General features: G+C 32.5%; 2 protein-coding genes across 4 annotated transcripts; both read right to left on the bottom strand.

The window, feature by feature from the left end:
* Positions 1–303: 303 nt before the first annotated feature.
* Positions 304–7,069, bottom strand: wus (TM2 and DnaJ domain-containing protein wurst). The gene is made up of 6 exons (XM_088256399.1): positions 6,661–7,069; positions 5,251–5,539; positions 4,456–4,603; positions 3,738–3,942; positions 2,958–3,225; positions 304–2,301 (listed from the first exon to the last, which is right to left on the bottom strand). The coding sequence occupies exons 2-6, from the start codon at positions 5,500–5,502 to the stop codon at positions 2,074–2,076; spliced, it is 1,101 nt and encodes a 366-aa protein (XP_088112525.1). The 5' UTR covers positions 5,503–5,539; positions 6,661–7,069; the 3' UTR covers positions 304–2,073.
* Positions 7,070–7,612: 543 nt separating this feature from the next.
* LOC148311574 (uncharacterized) lies at positions 7,613–16,156 on the bottom strand. 3 transcript variants are annotated; one of them, XM_088256482.1, is made up of 11 exons: positions 16,019–16,156; positions 14,842–15,078; positions 13,481–14,085; positions 13,041–13,106; positions 11,925–12,092; positions 11,202–11,349; positions 10,884–10,988; positions 10,607–10,783; positions 9,547–9,714; positions 8,706–8,862; positions 7,613–7,924 (listed from the first exon to the last, which is right to left on the bottom strand). In XM_088256482.1, exons 1-11 carry the CDS (start codon positions 16,019–16,021, stop codon positions 7,722–7,724), a joined length of 2,037 nt encoding a protein of 678 aa, XP_088112608.1. In that variant the 5' UTR covers positions 16,022–16,156; the 3' UTR covers positions 7,613–7,721. The 3 variants fall into 3 exon arrangements, with proteins under 3 accessions (XP_088112608.1, XP_088112609.1, XP_088112610.1); XM_088256483.1 differs by having other exon boundaries at positions 10,884–10,985; XM_088256484.1 differs by having other exon boundaries at positions 11,925–12,071.
* Positions 16,157–18,694: the final 2,538 nt, after the last annotated feature.

Genomic DNA, 18,694 nt, shown 5'->3' with positions numbered 1-18,694 from the left:
AGTTGTATTAAATACATATCACCGGGAGGGGAAGGTTAATATAAATTCCAACAATTCAATTTTATATGAATATGTATAACAGTTCAATATTTTCTAACATGTCTCGATGTATTTCATTCTTAACATTGTGCGTATATAATATAAATGATTTTTCACACGTAGGAATGGTTTTAATAAGAACACAGTTTTTCCATTGATAACTCCATATACCTAAATATGTATATAGTTGAACAGTTCTATAATACGAAGTTGGTAAATCAAAGCAACAAAAATATATTTTATGGAAAATTCAAATACAGAATACATATCATTTTATTATTAAATTAAGAACTTACAAATACAGAATACATATCATTTTATTATTAAATTAAGAACTTACTATTAGGAAAACATTCCAAGACTTTTCCAATATTTGTTAAATATTTTCTGTGGAATAATAATTTTACTTATTCATGATTATTATCATCATGAATAATTCATGATGAAATGAACATTGACAATCAGGTTATTCTACAAGTTCTAGGGTAAAAATTGTTTATCAGGTATTGCTGTCATATTGGACTATAAATATTTTATTACATACATTCATACTACCATTTTGGTGACATTCCAAAATGGTAGTATGGAGACAAATCTTGGGTTATAAAAAAACCAGTGTTGGTTATACAGAAGGCAAAATGCACGAGAATATCATTATTTAAAAGACTGAGTGCGGTCGAAATGCGATCTCTCAGACGAACGTGTGGCAAAACAATGTTTGATAGATGTTCGAATGATGAAATAAGGAAAGAATGCAAGGCTGAGATAAGCATTATCGATAAGAAACGTGTGTTGAGATGGTTTGGACATGTGGAACGTATGAGTGAGGAAAGAACGGTTAAACAAATTTATGAGGCGAATGTATTTGGAAAAAGAAGCAGAGGAAGCCCAAGGAAAACTTGGCACATCAGGTATATCAAATACTTGAAAGTCGTCTTATCGTCTTAATCGTCGGGTATGTATGAGGAGATGCATGAATGTAGAAGAGGGGAAGAATGTTTGCAAAGACAGAGTGGTGTGGCATTCGATTATCTCTGCCTACGTGGCGTGATGGTTAGTTAGTAAGTCAGTTTTATATAGAAGTTCAACTGTTTAAATTGTACTACAAGTCAATAAGGATATTAATAAAATAGTATTTTAAGAAAGTCAAGAGAGCGTGAAAGAGATAGAATGTGTCACATCAACCATGCCTACTTTATGGTATGTAATATTAATGTACTTAATGTATTTTATCGGTGATGTTGAATCAAGTATTCTCTTGGTGAGCGAGTTTTTGCAAACTACTTCCAAAAAGGGAGATTTTCAATTTTACTTTTATTTATCATATGTACATAATATCATTAATCAAAACATGAACTAACATTGTGAATAAAAATGTATCCATATCAATTAAAAAGTTACACCTGATACAACTGATAATGGGATCTTGGCAAAACCATTTGATTTTGTTTATATTTATACTGTACAAAAACCTCAGGAAACTATGTGAAAAAATTCACAGATGTCACTACAAGTCATATTATTTAAATAAATTTGATAATAATTGAATAAGTACGAACACAACATCTTGTTCATACTCTTTTTTGATTAATTTAGTTTGTATGCTAAGGGCGTTTGTGCACTACACGGAATTTTACAGTCTGGCACTTCAGTTAGCGTGATAAAACGATGATTGGCTTTTGTGCTTTTGTCCATCTTTCTTCAGATCAGTGCTCTTGATCGGTGCGTGAACACATTGCGCATAAATTCGATCACGCTAAACTGTTGTAGTCGCTTTTATTTTTCAAAACCGGACTGCCTGACTGTGAAATTCCGTGTAGTGCACAAGCTCTCAAAGGGTCATTCATACTCTATGAGACGCTAAAACACTGTTTATCAAATACAGCTCTTCTATTCGACACTGTAAAGTATGTTAGTATTATTATTATTATTATTGTTTGTAAAATGTTGCATTTTCGACACACTACGGAATGGAATTGTGACATGAAATATACAAGTTAAATAGGATTATACTATGAAACATGAGACATGTTTCTACAGCTCGATATCTGGTTCCATTTTGGTAGACTTTTTGTTCTTTCTGTTCCGACGCAGTTTGGTGTTGGACAGAATCTCGTAGGCCTCCTGGATCTCCAGGAAGCGCTCCTGTCTGACGGCCCTCTTCTCCGGGTCCCGCTCCTTGTCGGGGTGGAACTGGCGCGAGAGCTTCCTCCACTCGGCTGTTATGTCGTGCTGACTGGAGTCTCGCGATACGCCAAGAACCTGCACAAGCGACCACATTACAATCATGTTATCTGCTCTAAATAGTAAAAAGACAACAACAAAAGAAATTGAACTGACCAGCATGTAAAAAATACTTCCTTTCTTTTCAATATTGTCACTGGTGCATAGGGCACTGCATCATAAAGGCAGTAGTCTTATATTGATCATTTATATTATTTATTGGTTAGGCATTCACTTTGTGGTAAGACATGAATAAATTATAAATAAAACACTTTTTTTACCACTTGAGTATTAAATTGTTACAACTAGTTTCGGAAGCTACAGTTGTTTCCATCTACAGGTTTGAATATAAACTCTATAAATAAATATGGAGTTTACATTCAAACCCTAGGATGGAAGCATCTGCAGCTTCCGAAACTAGTCGTAACAATATAAAACTCAAGCGGTAAAAAAGGTGTTTTATTTTTAATTTGATCTAAATGATTACATGAAGGCAAGGTGATCAGTCCTGTACTTCAGGTACGAGTTTAGGAAGATACATTGAATAAATATTAAAATTATAACATATGTATTTTGACTCTCCCCTGAGAATTTCACCTAGCACCTAGCACAGAAGTTATACGCGCTAACATTACGCTATGGAGGCGGATACTAAAATAAAATAAGTATGTGTATAAAATTGAGCGTTTACGTACCCTGTATGCATTTTGCTCTCCTTGTATATCAGAGAGATCGATTATCTGTTTCCATATCTCGTACCAGCCGTGGTGCTGAGCGTAGGTGTACGTGTCGTACAGACTCTGCTTCAAGTCCTTCCACCACGGGCTCGTGAAGAAGTGGTGTAAGGCCTCGTGCACCGGGACCTCGTCCCCGTTCACGTCCGTTACCGTCCCGTTGAAGTACAAGAACCCGACCCACAGAGACAGGTACAGACACGCGCACACGCCGAGCACTCCCAGGCGCCTGCAACGCAACAATGCAAACAAAATTATTTCTCCATTGCCTATTGAACACTTAATAATACCTTACCCTTAATAATAATAATAATAATTTTGGATGATTTATATAGCGCCATTTTCATAAAATACTACCTCAAGGGCGCTTATACAGAATGGATTATGATATGGAAATGACAATGATAAAAAAATATATATTAAAGAAAAATGTCGTCAATCCGCTGAGTCTGAAGGGGGAAAGTGGAGCCGCCGTATTATTGCGCCTTCTTCTCGGTCTTCTTGGGCTGCAGCATGGCCAAGATGTCGGGCAGGACGCCTCCCTGAGCGATGGTAGCGCCGGAGAGCAGCTTGTTGAGTTCATTTCATTGTGGATATTCAACTGCAGATGGCGGGGGGTGATGCTGGTCTTTTTGTCGTCACTGTTGTCTTAACTATTGTCTTCTCCCATAATTATTACTGCACATGTTTTTTTTCTCCTCTAAAGGAGAGAGTAGAAAAGGGTACGGAAATTGAAATAACCTCAGCATGGGAGTCTTGGTGGGAGGAGTTCTCCGCCAATTCTTGGATAAGGAGTCGAAGGTCAGCGCGCTGACGAGGGCCATGAGCCCGATCCAGGTCAGGTCGTCCACAAAGTAGAAGCGCAGCGGACAGCACGCCATCGCTGCCAGCAGGCACCACTTTATACTGCCGCACTGACGTCCAATATTGCCAACCGTCCACACACCTGACAATTTTGTAAAACAATATAATATGAAAAATATCCAAAATAAAAAAAATACCCAATAAAAAATAATTATGATAAAAATAAATTATGTTACCCACAAACATAAACAATAAATAATAAGTTTCAGTCCCTCTTCAAGCATAAGAGCTTAGTCTCTTTATTGAAGAGAAATACGTTATTAATTTTGAGATTGTAAAGTAGAAATGTCAAGAAAATAAATTAAATTATAATAAAACTCTTGTAACTATATTAAATAAATAAAAAATGAAGCCAAGAATTAAGTGGATTTTTATGGAGTTTTATAAAAAGATCAGGTACAAAATAGTGTATGTCGACTTAAGATTTAAGTTAATAAATGTGTAATATAGTCTGTCACAGTGTAGTGTTTAGCACATTTGGGTTTGATTCCCAGGAGGGTCAAAATAAATATCAGTAGTTGTTTTTTAATTATTTAATTTTAATATGCATCTTTTTTTATACCTTCAAAGGGAAATGGTAAAATATGTTTTTTACCTAACGCAACAGCAATGGGTGTGAGCCAGATGAGGAATTTCCAGTTGACTCCCGCAAAGTCGTCCAGTGGAAGAGCAGACAGGTACATGTGGCCCCAGGAGTAGCTCACCATGGCCGCCGCTATGAAGCGGTTAGTGGAGAAGGGGGGCTGGAATATACAATCAAATTAATCTTTCATTTCATTCAAACCCTTATCCGCACCCATAGGTGCATAGGGCACTGCATCATATAAACGCAGTGTTATTTTGATCGTAAACACAAATCATTAAATTAATCTACACAAATAAAAATAATTTTATCATTTACATAGATCACCGGAAAAGTACTCCCATATTCATTCATGTGATAGAAAAATGGCAAAAAAATCCAACTTATATCACATTTGGTCAACAAACAAAAAATGCTACAAAGTTTTAAAATTGATAAATGGATAGTTGAAGTGAGTAGAAAATAGTAGTAAAATAAATTTAAAAATATGATAGATAGGTTTCCTTGTATAGAAACCAATTCAGATCAAAGAAAAAAAATTATTATTGCTAAATCAAATTTCCCGAATATTTTAAATCAAAGGTTACATAATTATTCACCTAGCCCCTTTCCTAGCACCTTTCTACGCATAGTACTGAGAAGTAAGTGATTGCGATGTAGGAAATTCCAAATTACTGGTACTCATTGTTAAATTAATTCCATCGTTTTATTTCAAAATTGCGTAAAAAGGGAGTTTGGTATAATTATATCGATTAGTGTTCTTACAAAGTGGAAAAAAGTAGCAAAAACCAGGTTTCTCTTGTTTACCTTTGGGTTTTTCCTCATCTTCTGGATAAACTCCGCGATGAACTTGGGATCTTCGTTAGCATCCTTCACGTACTTGTTCAGCTTGAAGAGATCGCACACCCACCCCACCCCGCAGCCTCCCAGGGTGCTCCACCACACGAAGGCATGCCGGTCTCTCCGCAGATAGAAGTGGTGGATCCCAAACACACCGCCAAACAACCACAGCACAAACGTTATAAACAGGGACTTATCCCGTGACTTCCCCGCCGACATGGTCCCAAACACTTGCAAATGTTAATTAATTTTAAAACTTTGTCAATTTGTTCAGTAAATTTTAGAGTTTTAGAGATTTTTCTATGAAAATAAATCACACAAATATGAATTATTTGCTTGCTGTAAGAAGTATTCACAATATGGCTGGCTAGAAGAAATGCACGGGCTATTATATTTTTTCCCAAAGACAAAAAGTTAAAAATACTTTTCCTATCTATATTTCATCAGTAACTTTTTTTTTAAATACTTTTATTTTAATTCCTTGTAAAAAAACTATGTAAAGTATTTTTTGAGAACTTTTTTATTTAGTGTATTTTTTTTTAAATTTATATTTTTTGTCCAAAATCAATCATTATGATTTATTGTCCACATCAGCTCAATTTCGATGTAAAATGCATTAAGTTATTTTCAGTTTTTAACAAGTTTGAATGCTAGTAGCAGGTAAAGAGAGATTCAATGTCTTGTAAATATAGTTGTCTTGTTTCATACAAGCGAAAGACAAAATCAAGAGATATCCACTACAGTAAAAATTACAATGTGATTGTTCCCAAACCGGGAACTGTGATTATATTTAAGGCTGGTTGAAGTTTTTCAGCAGAATTTATATTTTGATTTTCTATTTAAAAAATTTATACGTTTTACAAAAATATTGTGATTTTGATACGCACAGATACCAGCATCTTAGTTGTTTTTATTAATTTATTACGAGCTTTATGTATTACGAACGAGAAGGCTTACTAAAAACAAATCATAGTTTTATTTTACAGAAAAACTTATTTTAAAATATTCAATATTTTCTCAAATTAATATTTTAAAATTCTGAATTTTTAGCAACATTTGAAAAAAAAAATGTTTCAAATAATTCAGGATTTTAGCTGAACTAGTTTTTTTTCCTTCTAAGTATAGCGTAAAAAAATAAATGAAATAAGGATTTTTAAATCAAATTTTCGAAAGGATTTCAGAATCGAAAACTTTTGTTTTTAGAAAATGAATACTACACACTTCACCAACAAGAGTTGTTAGTGAAAAACAAATTTTCCTGTGTCAATTTGCAGGGCGAACTAATTTTTAATAATCTTCCGTAAGAAGTAAATCTGTAATCTGGACTATATTTCACAGATAAGTGCGTATTACTATGAATTTATTACGTTAACCAACCGCGAAATATTTATACACTGCACATTTAAGCGATTGTTTAGGATTTAAACCGCGATAAAAACTTTTCTGACATTCAGTATTATCACGATATTATTTTCCGAAGATGCATTTTGACACTTTTATAGGTGTTTTGTTTTCACAGAAAATTGATAGTTCAACATGTCAATTTATTTGATTTTTATACATTCAAAAAAATGAAATTACAGAATGAACTAAATAGGAGTTTATTAAAATATAACACACGAGAAATTTTAACCACACGTCAACTCTCGGAATTTATAATCACCGACGTCAGAATTTACCGTTTGTTTAATTTCCTAACCTACTTTTGATGTAAAGGTAACCATACAAAAACACTGAAATCACATAATAATTAAAACTTAAGTATTTACGTTATATAACATGCAATTATAAACAATGTCTATCTAAATTTTCAGGAAACGTCTTTATCATATTATTTACATGGACACAATAATTTATAAAAAAATATGAAATGAAAAAAAAACATGTTTGTGTGTGGTATTATTTACATTCACCTGTCAAAAACATTGTTAATTAGTATATGTTGGTAGTGTAAAATGGCGGTAATTTTGAAAATTATTTTCTTTTCCCATGGAATCAATGACATATTTCTCAAAACATTTTTGTTGACTTTTGCATTTTCAAAAAACCACAATATTTATTTTTTCGAAATGCCCCATTACCCATCTTTTTTACTATGTAATCCTTTGAAAATATACAATCGTATAAAATTATGAACTTCACATTTTTGTCGATAGTACCAAATAGGTATGTTTTTATTGATTTTTTCATTAGTAGGTAGGGTCGCTAAAGCTTCATTTGTCTTTTTTTTTGTTTTATTGTTTTTTTTTAAGTATGTCATAACAGGTGTATAAAACATATTAATTAGATTTATACATTTTAATTTTATAAATAGGTAAGTTGAAAAACATTTTTCTGTTTGTTTAAAGAGGATATTTTATTTTTTTAACATAATAAGGCTATAATTTACCACAGTTATTAATGGTTTATATTATAGATGTAATAGTACATAATATGTATTAACGTTTCATAGTTTGTTTAATCCATGTGAGGTACTGAGCCACATCTGTAAATACAACATAGTGATTGGGGTCACACACAGAATCACTCTGCCTGGCAACGCTGATGGACACCATTCCTCTCAAATACCAAGTCTCAGTATTTCTACCACTCTCGGAAAACACCATCCCTCCTCCTGAGTCCCCGTTACATACAGAAGTACCTGGACAGAGAAAGAAAACACATTTTATGTTGACATTAAACAATTTTTTTAAACACACACATACATTCTTAATAGGGTAAGCAAGTCTCATCTAAAAATACATTTCTGAATATGTATAAATCTGCTGAAAGTAAAAAAAATATATATATATACATATTATATATATATATATATATATATATATATATATATATATATATATATATATATATATATATATATATATATATATATATATATATATATATATATATATATATATATATATATATATATATATATATATATATATATATATATATATATATATATATATATATATATATATATATATATATATATATATATATATATATATATATATATATATATATATATATATATATATATATATATATATATATATATATATATATATATATATATATATATATATATATATATATATATATATATATATATATATATATATATATATATATATATATATATATATATATATATATATATTTATATATATATATATATATATATATATCTGTAGTTATATAGAAAAACACAATGTCCACCAATAATAAATAAAATAACTAAAAATCAATATGTTTTTAATGTGTGTGTGTGTGCAAGTGTGTGTAAATGAAATTATTATCGTCATGAGTTTCAATAGTTTTAAAATATAATTAATAAAAAAATTATATAATATATTAAATATAAAAATTATTATATATTCAATGTATATTAAATAGCAATTTTTTTTAAGAAGGTAATAATAATTATTTACCATTTGCAAAACCTGCACAGAATGAATGATTGGATGTAAAGTGAGAAAAAAATTCCTTGAATGACCAGACACAAGTCAGCTGTTCTACCACTGGCATTTTCACCATTGCCAACTCTTCCGTTAGCCGATTACTCTCATCGTAACCCCATCCGACCACCTAAAATAACAAATATACAGGGTTACTAGCTATTTAAAACTATTTTTATCAAATCTCTATCTTAAAAGGACCAGATATTGAGTTATTTCAATATTTATGTAATAAAACACCACCAAGAAATATCATTACAAAACTTTAATATTTGTCTTCATTAAAGTACAACTATTTAAATTTTCCATTACATTGAGATAATAGTGATTAAGTAAAAAATGAATCTGCAGTTTTATATGCACCTGGATGACAGAGGCAAATTTATTGATAAATCATATGGATATAGTGTGATATAAAAAAAAACATCTGTTTTAAAATAAGAAACACTTTGTTTCAGGTCCATGTCGATTAATTTAAACCAATGCTTTATGAAAAAAAAATTGCGATAGCAAATTTTAAAGTGAAATTTAACATATTTAAAAAAAAAATAGAATATGAAAGGAAATGAAGGAACGATAGCAGCTAGGAAAATGAGGATAGGAGCGATGGCTACACGATGGTACAAGCCTCCCGAGGAGAAATATAAAATTTTAATTAATCAATATTTTTATGGTTCGTTTTATTATTAAAATTAGTAACTAAAGTGTCTCAATGTAGAATTCTGTTTTACTCAATTTTATTTACTAATAATTAAAATTTCCATTGTGAAAAGTTTGTCTGAGAGATATGAAAATCTAAACATAATAGTCTTACCGATCCTTCCCTTCCAACGACATAAGAGAGGTCTGATTCATTTTCCTTCCATAAGCAGATAGGCCGTACAACGTTGGAGTATTCGGATGGCTTAGTAAATTTGAGCACAGCTAAATCAGCGTAGAAATTAGAGGCATTGTATTCAGGATGCACATATATCTTGCGCACCTATAATATAAAAAATAGAAAAATCACCAAAAAAATTTAACATTAATCATTATTATTAGAACACTATTTGAATGTATTGTGCCATTCTTCTATTTTATTTATTTCTTTTATGATATTGAATTCTGTATATAATTTTGTAATTTTGTTTTAACATTTTTTTTTTAGTTTTTTTAATCGTAATAAATATTATGACAGAACTGTCTGATCACAGTTTTTTTTACAGCATTTTAGCTGTCAAACTTTGCCCATGTAATATTTTTGGTTGCAGTTATTGATGATAAGGTCACAGGGCACCGAAAATGCTTTGTGACCGTAGACAGACATGCATACATACATATTATTTATTGTAAACAATATGCAATAATAAATCATTATGTAGTTATTTTAGACAATGTTAAAGAGCATTCATACAAATAAAAAAAATCACATAACAAATCATGTTAACGGAGTAACCAGAAAAGAGTGATAAAAATAATATATGAAATGCAGGTGGGCTCAAAATGTATGTAACAAATTAAAACAAATATTTCAAATTGGACCAATCTTTATGTATTATCTGAATACAGATCCATCCATTTTTCATCGTGGACATATGTCGGCTGTCCAAACTCAAAACACAGTAAGGGACATTTTTTTAGTAGGTTTTTTTTTTGCATAGTATTAGTAGATTCTACTTAGTCCAAAAATGCAAAAAAAAGTACTACAAAAAAATGTCCCCTACTGTGTTTTAAGTTTGGACAGCCGATGTATATCTGCAAGAATTACATTAACCGGACTTATATTAGCTAGAATCTTACAAACCAAAGCCATGTTCCAGTTTGCTCAATCCCATTCTAAACTCTGTCTAAAAGTAATCAAATAGTATTTTACAAGTTGGTATGGGTTTGCTTACAAACATTATTTGTACGCTGTCGGAAGCCTTACGAAGGTTGAATTTTCCCATGTAAACAGTGAGGGTTTGAGCATTTACTGATCTCATAGTTGACGTTCTTGTGACACAGTGAGCTGCAGTCAAGACATGCCATTGACTTATAAGAGAACCACCACAGATATATTTGCTATCAACAGTCTGAAATAAATTTAAAAATAGATTAGTACACTTGTTTATTTATCCAATTGTTATGTAACAATTTGACATTAATTAAGAAAATAATAATATTTGTCTGTACCTGAGACTGATAAAGAGCAACATGCCACGGCCACTGACCCTGTTTAGCTAACTGCCCACTAACTATTAATGGTGTTGCTTGAACAGCTACAACACCACAAGACTGCTAAAATAATCAGTTAATCAATAAATTAAACACGCGAACAGAAATATAAAACAGTAAGGTGCCTTATGGGACATATGCTTGAACAACTCAAGCGAAGTGTGTGATAAATTCTAATAGTATTTATTTATAGTTGGATATTTTATGGTAACACTTTATTTGTTTATAGTGTATGAAATCAACAGTATACATGCTATAAGGCAGGATTGTACTAACTTCATGTTCCTCCTCATGCCTTGAATGTGGTGGGGTAGGGTGTATTTTTGACTCTTCCGGTATTCTATGGTCTCCTTGGAAGTAATCATTTGATATAGAAGATCCGCTACCTCTTGCTGGCTTTCTGGTTGTGGATCTTGCCTCTACACTGTCAGCAAAACAAGGCAGATGCAGATATGTACTTGAATAGCTTAAGTTATCTTCTTATTAAATAGTCATAGTCAAGTAATCCCTTCGAAACCTGACACTTTCCTTATAAAAAATATAAAATCACCTTACACCTATTCATGTACTCCCGTTTATTCTACTTTCTATTTTCTGTCTTGCGAATACTGTATGGGGACACTTACTCCAGATATTGCAACATCTTATGGTCAATGCCCATTACTGCTGATAGTGGAAAGTATGCAGGTATATTGACTCCACACGAAAGTACATCACATTAAGTTACGGTTTCATAACACAATATGCATTGACATCCCACTGGCAGAGTGGGGAATATAGAAATTGGCATGATAACAAATCGGTTGCCATATTATACCCTACCTCATTTCTCCGCAAATATCGACACGAAAGTCATCGACCAGAACTTTTTAAAGTACCTAATGAAACCTAAAACTTTTAACCATACTGTAACTACTTGTCTCTAATTTAAATTCTCCTATAAATAAGAAATTATTCAAACAGCTTTCTTAGTAATACTAATAAACATTCTTGACTTACTCTATATTATCTACGTCAGTTGGATCATCATAATCTTCACTGTTATCATGAGAGACTCCTCGGTGGGTTTGTGTTCCTGAAGAAGTCATTTGTGGTCTTCTCGAAGTCCCGTGCTCATTTGAGTTTTTGGGTGACAATGGAACCGCCCTAGTTGAGGTGTAACCAAGGCTGTAATATATTTTTAATTTTTGTAGGGGCAAGGAGATTCAGGGCACTTAATATTATTTCAAGGGATCACAACATAAGAGATCTGCTTTTCAATACGAGTAGACAAGAAAATCAAATGGTAGGAAATAAATTCTAATAACTGTTTAATCGTAATTACATCATGTTTGTTTTTCTTAAGGAACTTTACAAATTTTTAGCGCCCTACATATACGAACGTATGAACGAGAAAAAATATCTGTTCCAAAAATATTTAATGTGTACCGGGTACACTGACAAATTTTTGTCAGGTTTCATACCTGACAATATTTTGTGACAATAAACGTGATTTTTTGCTTGTTTATAAAAAATATGCCTGAAAATAACCCGAAGGTAGGGTAGTTAAACCCTGTGTGCTTCAGCCATTACTGTTGTTCTCCATTTCCTAACTTCCATGAGGAATACCTTAACCATTTTATTTCAATATAATAGTAACACTTTTCATCCCGAGCTCCTTAACTTGGATCATGTGTTTTCCATCAAATATATTCCACTCCTATATCCACTCTTATGTCTGCCTCCGTAGTGTAATGGTCAGCATGCTCGGCTACCGTTCTGGAGGTCCCGGGTTCGATTCCCAGGGGGGGTAAAATAAATATAAGTGATTTTTTCACTGTCATATTTATTCAATATTACCCTGGACTGGTACCTGAAGCGGAGGGCTGATTACCTTTCCTTTATGTGTAAATGATCAAGATAACACTGCGTTTATATGACGTAGTGCCCTATGCACCATTGGGGTGCGGATAAGGGTTTTATTTTATTATTATTATATCCAAGCAACTGGGGTATATAGGTGGGGTGACCAATTATTGAGTTAAGGCTTTTGATACAATACGGCGCCCCATGCACTATTAGGGTGCTGATACGGGTCGAGGAGGATTCAATAAAAATATTTAAATTATAACTTACCCTGAAGTCCCAGAAGTCCTTGATGGAGGATTTCGTCTTGAGGCTGTCACCCTGCTGCCCTGATTACTGAAATTCATAGGTAAATTAATTCATACATTGTGTAAACTATTTTATAAAACGGTAAAATTGAGGTTTTTCCCCACACTCCTTTTTTTTATGAAAATATTATCTTTCTTTCTTTTTTAAAGGAATAACCCGCAAAGCTTCTATTTTAGAGGCTTGTCTGCAGGTAGGATAGTTAGGAAAGGGGAGAAATATGTGAAAAATACATCACAAATACCCAGACCTTTTGAAAATTAATATTTCTTGAATTCATTTTGCAATTGGCGGGAATCAAACCAGCAAAGCCAGTTTCGCAGTCGAGCGTCTACCAGACTACGCCATCGCGCCTGCTGTGGTTTGTTTAATGTTATATTGATGTTTAATGTTATACAACTTACAGGTATTCTTCATCGATACCAGGCCGGGTTGTTGGTCTTCTATCATGATTGGAATTAGAAAAGAATGAATCTTGTATCGGCGAGAGGGCTGATGTCATTTCAGTAGTTCTTCTATAAGCAGTATCCATGTTATCTTCTCTAATATCATCATTTCCTAAATTACGTCTTCCAACAGTATCGCTTGCTGGATATGCTTGATTAAAATTAGTTCTCTGAGGTTGTATTGGAATATTGGTACTTTCTCTTCCAAAACTGCTCCTTTCATTATCTCTAGTATTACCCCCTGTATATAAATCATCCCTATTCGCTGGATTTCTTTTATTACTTTCTCCAGTATCTGTGTTTTGTCTTCCATTATCTTCATTATTGCTTGGTGTATTGTAGCTTCCTTGATATGGAGTGTAAACTGGTTTGATTGAAGAAGTAACAGTGTGGCAAATATCTTGGCCATTTAATCTAAGAATCTGCAACTTTGGTGTGGTATAAAAAGAATCATACGCAACAGATATTGTCACGTGGGACTTAGTTCCCGGATTCAAGTACTGGCGATTATTTTCGATTTTAAATGATTTGTTATCCGTTGTTGTTACATCTCCGAATGAACTCTGCAATTGAAAAAAATATTTTTGCATTATGTAGTAAGTTTACTTCTACTACGAGTACCATCATGCCGGATGGAATGCCTCACTTCTCTGTCCAGACATACACTCCTGGCTTCTTGTACGTCTATGCAAGTTTTTATTAATTTGGTCATGTAAGTCTTTTTATTTCTTCATTCTGTTCTCCCATTCACATTTGCAAAAATACTCTTTTCGCCATTCTCTTCCCATCCATTCACTACACATATCCTAACCACCTCAAAGTGAACCTTTCTTGATTTTTTTAATTATCTCTAACTCAACCTTACATTCTTTTATTATGTCTTCCTTTTATTTCTGTCATACATAAATTTTGTACACATTTATCTAAGATATCACATTTCAACTGCATTGGCTGTGCTTTTATTCTTTATATCATAAACTATGCAATCGTAATCTCCTTCTTTTTCTGACTGTCATCTGAATGCATGGCACTGATAAATAAGCTGATAGACGTCTCATGCTTCCATCAGCTACAGCAATTGCTATGAATCTGTAGTGTACTAAATATGTCAAGCGTGCCTTTACTGTTGCGGTCCCAATAGCATGGAATGCTTTACACCAGCAGTTAGAAACAGTGAGTGATGATATTTATTCCAAAAATGCATTTGTTTTAAAATTATTTAAACAACATTTTTTCCCATACTTTAATCAAAATTGATGTTTTTCTAACAAGACATCAATTAATAAAAGTTTAATAAAAAGAGATTTTTAGGGCCTTACGGTGAGTGATTCTGCAGTCTTGTCCAGTATGACATCAATCCACACGCCATACAGCATCACATTTGTGCTAATCTCTATAAGGCCGTACCACTTGCCAGTTCTGGAGGAACTGCTGTCGTACGAGAAAACCGAGGGGCACGGAGACTCTCCTGGTATGGAGGAGTACTGCCCATCGACTACTAGTTGTGTTACTACAAACAGCACAACTGTTTGCAGCATTCGGGAGTGGTGATTAACCTAAGAAAAAAAAAAGAATTGTCTTTTTAGTAAAATTTTCAATAAGTACTAATCTCACACGATTGTGTCCAAATTACACAACAATACGAGTATAGATAAACAACACCTGGTGCCCTAGCGATTGCTGCTATTTTATTTTTCCTACTAGTGTACTTTTCTATTTTTTTTCAATGAATTTCGCCAAATTTTACCGCCAAAACAGTATTTTTTTGTATGAAAACATTTGTTTTTTCTAGGTTAAATTCAGTATTGTTACAGAATTCCGATATTATAATACAGTGTCATTGTTGATCTCATGTGATGAGATTAATAACAAATTAATTACTGCAACTAAATAATGAATGCAATGGTATACCCCGCAAAAAGTTACATATCTACAAAGGCTCATATTCACCTTGTATTTCTGTATAGTTGCGATTTTGTGTGGAAAAACTTCTAAATTTTTGAAAAATAAACTAGGTTTTTAAGCAAATCGATAAAAAATCGTGAAAAAATACGATTTTTCTAAAAGCGGTGTAATTATTCACTAAGATTAATAGATTGCGTTTTGTATGGAAAAATTTCCATAGGTACATGATACGACTGACCTCTATGAAATTACAAATTTATAATTATCCCCACATTCTTCTTTATTATTGTTAAAAATTCCCGTCATTTACACATTCTTATTAATTATATATACGAGTATATTAGTAAATTTATTCTCATAAACCTTATTCGTACCCGATGGTGCATAGGGCACTGGGTCTTGTCGACGTAATGACATTGACACGATGGGACGGCAATTAGTCCTGTTCTTCAATATGAAATAAATATTACAGTGAAAATGTCTGACTATTTTTTTACCCCCCTGGGAATCAAACCCGGGACCTCCAGCACAGCAGCCAAACGAGTCGAGAAAGTTCATGATTTTCAAAACGAAAGATTAAATGTCACTCACCATATTCGTACATTTACTCTTGAATCACAGTTGCGCAAAATAATGAAAACACATAAATATATAATTACGAACAATTTTCCGGCGCAAAACAATTTCCACGGGTCACTTGCAAGATAACACCATCGGATAGTATCGCAACTAAGTATCCTTCGCTAGCGGCCGCTAGATCAAACTGCAATAAGATTAATATAAATATCCAACTGCATACTATAGTGTAGGGATTGCAATCCGGAGTTCGGAAATCCGGAATTCTCTAATTTTCCCAGTATTAACTGAATCCGGATGTTTTTAATCATATTATTTTCAATGCAATTACTTTATCATAAACAGTATTTTATTTGGACATTATATAGAACAGTTACATAAATACGTTTACATTAACAAGTAACAAAAAAACAGGTATTTGTACCATTCCAGTTACAAAATTTCACATTTGTAAGTTAGTGAAAATACCTGGAAGAGGGACGGGAGGGAGGAAAAGGAGAAAAGGGAATGATCAAAGCTCAAGTCGAGGACAAATTATGTGAAAATAGGGACACAAATGGGGGATGAACGCATTAGAGTCCTTCTGCATAGCTTTCTCGATACGATATAATTGTTTTTGCCAATTTTTATTTTAAACAAATCTATCAAACTTATAACAGTCCTGTTTACGCGACATTTGTCCCTACGACCCAGAAAATAATACGAAATTCAGTATTAATACAATGAATTTTAGTTAATAACATTTATTTATGTAATATAAAAATTTTCCATGTGAATGTTTTTGTCTAAATAGGCTTACATTTTCCAAAGAGGACCAAATTATTTACGCATATATGTACTCGTATCATACATTCACAAATATAAGTATGTAATATATTTTTAATGGACATTAAAATTAAAATAAAAGTCCCTCTCCAAGCACAAGAGCTCAGTCTCTTTTTTGGGTGCCTGAGCGTAACCAATATTATAAGATTGTATTAAGTAGAAATTTATAGAAATTTTATAAAACATTAACTATATTAAATAAATAAACGAAATAAATAAATAATTTATATTGGTAAATTTAGTGTCAAAATCCGGATCTAATCCGAAGTTTTAAGATCCGGATTTGCAATCCCTAACCACGTACTCGTACGTTCTAGGTTTAGATTATATGCACAAAGATATTTGACGTCACTTTTCAGGGTTTTCCGACACCCTGACACGCTATGTCGGACTCAATGCTTAGTGGAAGTGGAAATTTAACGTCTTAATAAATCTTATGTTTTCATTGCTTCTCATGATCAAATGCGTCTAGTCTTGCAAAAACAAGTAATATTTTAATAAAAGATTTACTGAATTAATGAAAATCCATAATTAAGTATGAGTGTTCGGTTAAGAATGTGTTACGTCAGGCCGTACACGTACCCCAAGATACGTTCAATCCTAGTAGTACAAAAATGGTCGTATATCGGGAATTTTTAATGAATTAAATATTATGCAAGGCTTATCTTTATGGGACTCGTATATATATAAACATTGTACACACTTACAAAAGTTAATAAGAGTATGGATATACAACTCCGAGTGCTTTGGACATGCGATAATAATATCGTTTTTCTCTTCTATATTAACTACCTACTAATCCTTCGCCATTTTCTTTCTATTTTTCTGATCTGCATCCTGTCAAACATAACATATTTTACTTCTGTATTTATGAATCTGGATAGGAGGACTGATAATCCTGCCTTCATACTATCCCGATCGAGCGAATACCACGTCGATTCGATGTGGTACCTTATGCACTACTTGAGTGAGAATAGGACCTTGAAGAATCACATTGCAAGAAAAACGTGGTATATAATGAAAATGTGTACCTACATATTCCCTGGTCTAAAAACTTAAGCGAGCTCCACACTACAACAATTAAATCGTCTTTCAGAGTGTTTGTTAATTGAAAATATCGATTTATTCATTAAATGTGTGCGATTATAAGAACCATGTTTTTTTAAAAAAATATGGATTATTCAAAGAATCCTAAATCAAGAAATAATCGCTACTAAAGAACGCCTTTAAGATTCACAACTTAAATACCGACTTTTTTGGTTATCCATCCTACGATCATTTATGCACATTTTTGCGCAAGCCACGATTTTTTGTTGCCAATTTTCGTTTTATGTCTACCGGTCTACCGCCAATAGACATAATATGTCGAAGAATGTCTATTAGAATTGTAGGAATATCTTTTTCTTATGAATGTTGTAAATATTTAAATCATAAAACATAAACTTTGTTGTCTGACAAAGCATCTTTTTATCTGTCAGTAGTCTTTGATGTTCCAAATTTTTTATACCCTAAAAAGAAGCGAAGTTTTTTGAATTACCTAAGGTCCAAGTGACTCTGTAATCTAGCTACGGCTTATGCAACACCGCTTATCATGACCCTACTCAGGCTTCAACTTTTTAAGTTTTATAGCCTATGCCTACTCGTGAGTGCGGTAATCAGATGAGATTTAAACTTCGCGCTCGTATCTACTAATATCAAAACGATTTATTGCGTGAATTTATTATTCATAATAAACCTGTTTCCAAGCTGACAAAGTTCAAGCTAATGATAAATAATAACTACGCATTCAATCGATACTAATATGCTCTACATAGAATATTGTACCTTTGTATTTATTTACATAATATATCAATGTATAAGCTGGGC

This window comes from Brachycentrus maculatus, unplaced genomic scaffold (genome assembly GCF_059751285.1).
Source record: "Brachycentrus maculatus isolate JH-2025_06_01 unplaced genomic scaffold, ASM5975128v1 h1tg000061l, whole genome shotgun sequence".
In the NCBI taxonomy this organism is placed as follows: Eukaryota; Metazoa; Arthropoda; class Insecta; order Trichoptera; family Brachycentridae; genus Brachycentrus; species Brachycentrus maculatus.
Note: the sequence above shows the minus strand (reverse complement) of the source record. Positions and strands in the feature narration are given on the sequence as shown.